The sequence below is a fragment of the Struthio camelus genome, chromosome 2 (assembly GCF_040807025.1).
Source record: "Struthio camelus isolate bStrCam1 chromosome 2, bStrCam1.hap1, whole genome shotgun sequence".
In the NCBI taxonomy this organism is placed as follows: Eukaryota; Metazoa; Chordata; class Aves; order Struthioniformes; family Struthionidae; genus Struthio; species Struthio camelus.
In genome coordinates, this window is record NC_090943.1 from 103,766,731 (window position 1) to 103,771,446 (window position 4,716).

The 4,716-nt window shown below is 55.7% G+C and overlaps 1 protein-coding gene across 1 annotated transcript; it reads right to left on the bottom strand.

Moving 5' to 3' along the window:
• Positions 1–443: 443 nt before the first annotated feature.
• On the bottom strand, positions 444–4,061 carry PPP1R3G (protein phosphatase 1 regulatory subunit 3G). Its single transcript, XM_068931939.1, has one exon. The coding sequence runs from the start codon at positions 4,008–4,010 to the stop codon at positions 3,087–3,089; it is 924 nt and encodes a 307-aa protein (XP_068788040.1). The 5' UTR covers positions 4,011–4,061; the 3' UTR covers positions 444–3,086.
• Positions 4,062–4,716: the final 655 nt, after the last annotated feature.

Here is a 4,716-nt window from a genome sequence, read left to right on the forward strand (position 1 = left end):
CCTTAACAAGTGGGCTACTTCCATGCTTTTGGAGACTTTACAAGTAACTTGGAAAGCAACAGCAAATATTATTTCTGTTTACATGCACCGAGCTTTTGCTTCATGCATTTTCAAAGCAGTTATTCTGAGCACAGGATAGGCACCATTTTAACACCAAGATGGCTTTTGAACAAATTCAAGACCCCTTTAGACTTTGGCTATATCTTCATGCTAATAATCTATAGGTTATCTGTAGGGTTTTTTTAAGCAGCGGGAAGGAGAAGAGGGTGGAGGGCAGTCTGTGTTTCAGAAGCAGTGCATGTATGAGTAATAAGGCAGGAACGCTAACTTGAAGCTCTCTCTGCCTCTCATATTTTTCCTAATAAGCCTCTTCTTTCTGTCTCCGATTTTGTGCCAGCTCTCTGAAGAGACAGGTTATCTAAAAACTTATTTTCAAGTAGGTGAAATTTCATAGAGGTGCAAATTATTCTAAGGTGCTCATAATGGGCTTTTAAAATGTTTTAGATTTTTAGGGAAAATGTAGACCTGAAAAAACACACAGTATGCTCTCTTTTTAAAAGGAAGATAATCTTTCAGGGTCTTGCAGAAGAATATACACCCAAAGGTCAAAACTTCTGCATTATGACAACATGTCTCATTCTCTATTTATTTTTTCCACCCAAAAAAACTAACCTGAATTTTGAGATATTATATCACAATAATGCAAGCAGATTCAAGCTGTAGAAAAAACACTACAATTCTCTCAGTCCCACCTATTGTCCATGTGTGCTAATAAGGCTTCCTACACGTCAAAGCACAAGATGCCCGCTACAAGAGCGTACCGGGCCATAACATACTTCTGGCACAATTTGCCTTGCGGCTCTGACATGACCACAAGTAGTTTCAGTTACAGCCCTAAATGCTGCTCATGGACTGGCGACATTCATCACTGTAGTGAGACACACTAACAGTTTGGCCCGTCTCTCCCCCTCCCCCCCCACTCCACATATGAAGAGTTGCACTTCAACATGTTAAGAGTAGTGATACAACCAGGTTGTGAAATTAAAAAGTATCCAGTTGCATTTTGCTATACAGAAGATACAGAAGAAGATTTGTATCAGTGTGATTTCTAACTTTTTAAAGTTTTTTTAACTTTTTATTCTTACAAACCCATTTTTACTGGTACTTTTCAACTGATTTCTGGACTTGGGACTCTATTAGTATCTAACCTCTTAGTGTGTAATACAAGAACAGAGGGGAGGACTAAATAATCAGTTACGTGTCTGTGTGCACACAAACCCCTCTCTCAATAACACAGAAATACTGCAAAAGTTACCTTCCTCTTGCCACTAAAACATGCAATGCCACAGGCTCAGACATTACGCTCAATAATATGCGTTATAAAAGATGTAGCAAAATAAGCTCGTAACAGACCTTTCCAAATATGCTGACTACATTATAAATTCTTGAGAAGTGTGGTGCAAAATGTAACATAAGGAGAGTTGAACTAAAGCATTTGTTCTCATTCGTTAGTGAGGATACCCTGTATATATCACATTGTCATTCCTCAGTGAGAAGGTCATCCCATTCAGTCACCTCTCCCCAAGTAATATGAAAATACAGAAACGTGTGGGCACAATTATGGTGGCTATTTACTATGGGGCACAGACAGTATCTTTTACTTTACAGTACTTTACTCTTTACTCAAAGGTGTTACCAGAGTTCTAAGAAAGTCTAATAACTGCCGGTTAGCTGCGGTTAGCCAGACACATACAGGGATCCCACAGGACTGCAGGAAGTGGGAACAGTATCAAAGGGCGCTAAATGACACACCAAAAAAAAAAAAAAAAAGAAGAAGAAGAAAAAGAAAAAACAAATAACCAGACTTCCCGTTGTTCAGAGCCATCAGGGGCAAGGCAAAGACCGGGCAGGACCGCTCAAGTGAGAAAGAAAATGCTCAGAATAGTGAATCATATTGTTACGGATTGCATTGACACACACACACACACACACACACATTTCTGTCACATTACTGTCTTTGAAACAGACGGGAGAACAGGCAGATCGGGATGCTGACTCACATCTGTAGGGAATACCGCGTGGCGTTTTACCTCGAGGGCTTTGTGCATCTCACGCACTAATCACGTAAGTGAAGTTAAGCACAACTCAAGACCTCACAATTTCACCTCAAGGGGTGGGGGGAGGGGGAGGAACAGAAAACTACTTAGTTCCTTTGCTCTCTCCAAAAAAAGAAAACAATTCCGCAAGCCACAGCAATACGAGCCAATACGCACCCGCGACGTGCTGGCAAAACCCAAGTGCCCATTTAAAAAAGGACGAAGAAGACGAAGAAGCGGAGAGAAGCGGCTGTTCCCAGTGACAGACACTCCAGCGCCTCGCGTATCGCCCTCCCACGGCTGACTTCGACAAGTTCTACTTTCGCTTCCCCGCTGGGAAACCTCAGCGCCAGGCACCGTCGCCACCCGGGCCAAGACAAACCTTTTCACCCCTTTTTCACTCCGTTCCCACCCGGGGACGGCGCGGGTCCGTGTGAGGCGGCGGCGCCAGCCGTTGCCCCTCGCCCCTCCCCCCCTCCCCCGCGGCCGTTAGCCCTTCCCGCGCCGCGAGCCAACGGCTGCGGCTGGCGCCAACGGCTCCGCGCGAGCCTCCCGCCGAGAAGCCCCGTGCGACGGCCCAGGGTGCAGGTATTTAAAAAAAAAAAAATTAAAAAAGGAGCAAATAGCTCAAGCTATATTCCAAAGGCAGCGCTGGCAACGGAGAGCGACGTCTCCCCGTCGGGGACGGTGCGGAGCAGCCAGCCGTTTGCCTGACCGCCGTGCAGGGCGAGCCCCCGCTCGCAGCCCGGCAGGTGTTCGCCTCCTCGGGGTTGGGGGGAGGGGGGGGACGCAAGGGCGCTGCGGCCGCCTCCTGCCGCCCGACGCCGGGCTCGCAGCCCCCCGGCCGGGCTGGCCTCCCCTGCCACCGCCCAGGCTTGCTGCGCCGCTGTGCAGACGGCGGGGGCGGCAGTCGCCCGCCCGCCCGCCGGGCAGGTCAGCCGTCGAGGCGGGGTATCGCTGGCTAATCAAGGCTCCCTGCCTTGCCTGGGCTCAATAGAGGTGAGCGGTGGCCGTCGCCGGGCTGCCGTCTGTGCCGGGCGGTGTAGGGCAGCCCTCGGCGGAGCTGCAGCACCGCAGCGTGTAGTTGCGGCCTTCGTTGTTGTCCCAGTACTCGCCCTGCTGGCTGCGGTAGCAAATGGCGAAGTGCAGGGCCGAGCCCTCCTGCAGGCTCGGCGGGACGCTCAGGGCGAAGCTGTAGCGCTCGGCCAGCGGGTCGGTGCCCGCCGGCGCAGGGGGCAAGGGCACGGCCGGGGCGTCCATGAAGGAGAGCCACTCGTTGAAGGTGTAGCGCACCGTCACCTCCTTGGGGCCGGGGCAGGGCAGCACCTGCACCGTGCCCCGCACGTCGGTGGGCGCCGCGGGCTGGCCGAGCTGCTCCAGGCAGACGCGCTGCCGCCGCAGCAGCTCGGCGCTCAGCGCCTCGCCGGCGGGGAAGTCGGGCACCAGCCGCAGGGCGGGCGGCTGGCAAGCCCCGCACGGCAGCCCCAGGGCGGCGCTCAGCTCCCGCAAGTCCTGCTCCTCCAAGGGCAGGCTCTGCAAGCGGGACAGCACGGCGGGCGGCACTTGCGGCTCCTCGGCGGCGCTGAAGTGTTTCACGCTGGCAAGGTTCAGCCCCAGCGAGTCCGCGAACTGCACCCGCTTCTTGCACTTGGTGCAACAGTCCTCGCCGGCCGCCGCCTCCTCCTCCTCCTCTTCCTCCTCCTCCTCCTGTTGCAACCTAGGGCCGGAGGACAGCGACCGTCCGCAGCGGCGGAGCTCCAGCAGCAGCAGCCCCTCCGCCCGCGGTGGGGAGGCGCCGCGCCGCTCCTCCGCCGGCTCCCGCTTCGCCGCCGCACCGCTCCCCCAGGCGCCTCGGCGCCGCCGCTCTTCCGAAGGGACCGCCAAGTCCTGCTGCAGGCGTGCCGGGCTCGCCATGGCGGCCCGCCGACGCCCCTCGCCCCCGCCGGGCCCGTCCAGTCCCGCCGGGGGTTGGCCGCGCCTGTGGCGGCAGGCGGGCGGGCGGCCCCCGCTTTATCCGGCCCCCGCGGCAGGCCCCGGGCGGGGGGCGCGTCCCTGCGCCCCGCCAGGCCCAGAGCCAGCCGCGAGGGCTGCGGGCCGCGGCGACGCTCCGGGGAGGGGCGGGCCCTGCCCCCCTCCCTGGAAACAAACAAAAAGGAAAGACAGGGCATTTGCGACGGGCTGCCGGGCACGTCGTCCCCCGCCGGCTCGCACCGCCAGATCCCGCTGGGGGCCGGGGTTACCACAGCGAGGAGCAGAGCGCCTCCAGCAACGTTTCCAGGCGTTTTATGGTTTGGGGGAGAGAGGCCACAAAACAGACACACGCACCCGCACAAAAACAGCTGTTTCTGCAAGTGTTCTGCAGGGGGCTCTCCGCTCCCAGCGGCTGCTAATGCAGCGGCTTCCCCCCGACACACACGCACAAGTTAAGGCAAAGCGACAACACGGGGTCAAGGGCTGCGCAGCAGATTTCAAAACTGGTATTATCATTATTACTTAGGCTCCTATCCATCGCGTAGCATCGGAGATCCCCCGAACAAAAAAGAGCGTCAGGATTAAGCAGGACGTCGCCTCTGCACCGCGCCGCCATCAGTTTAAATGACAGCAGCGCTCGTGGGCCATA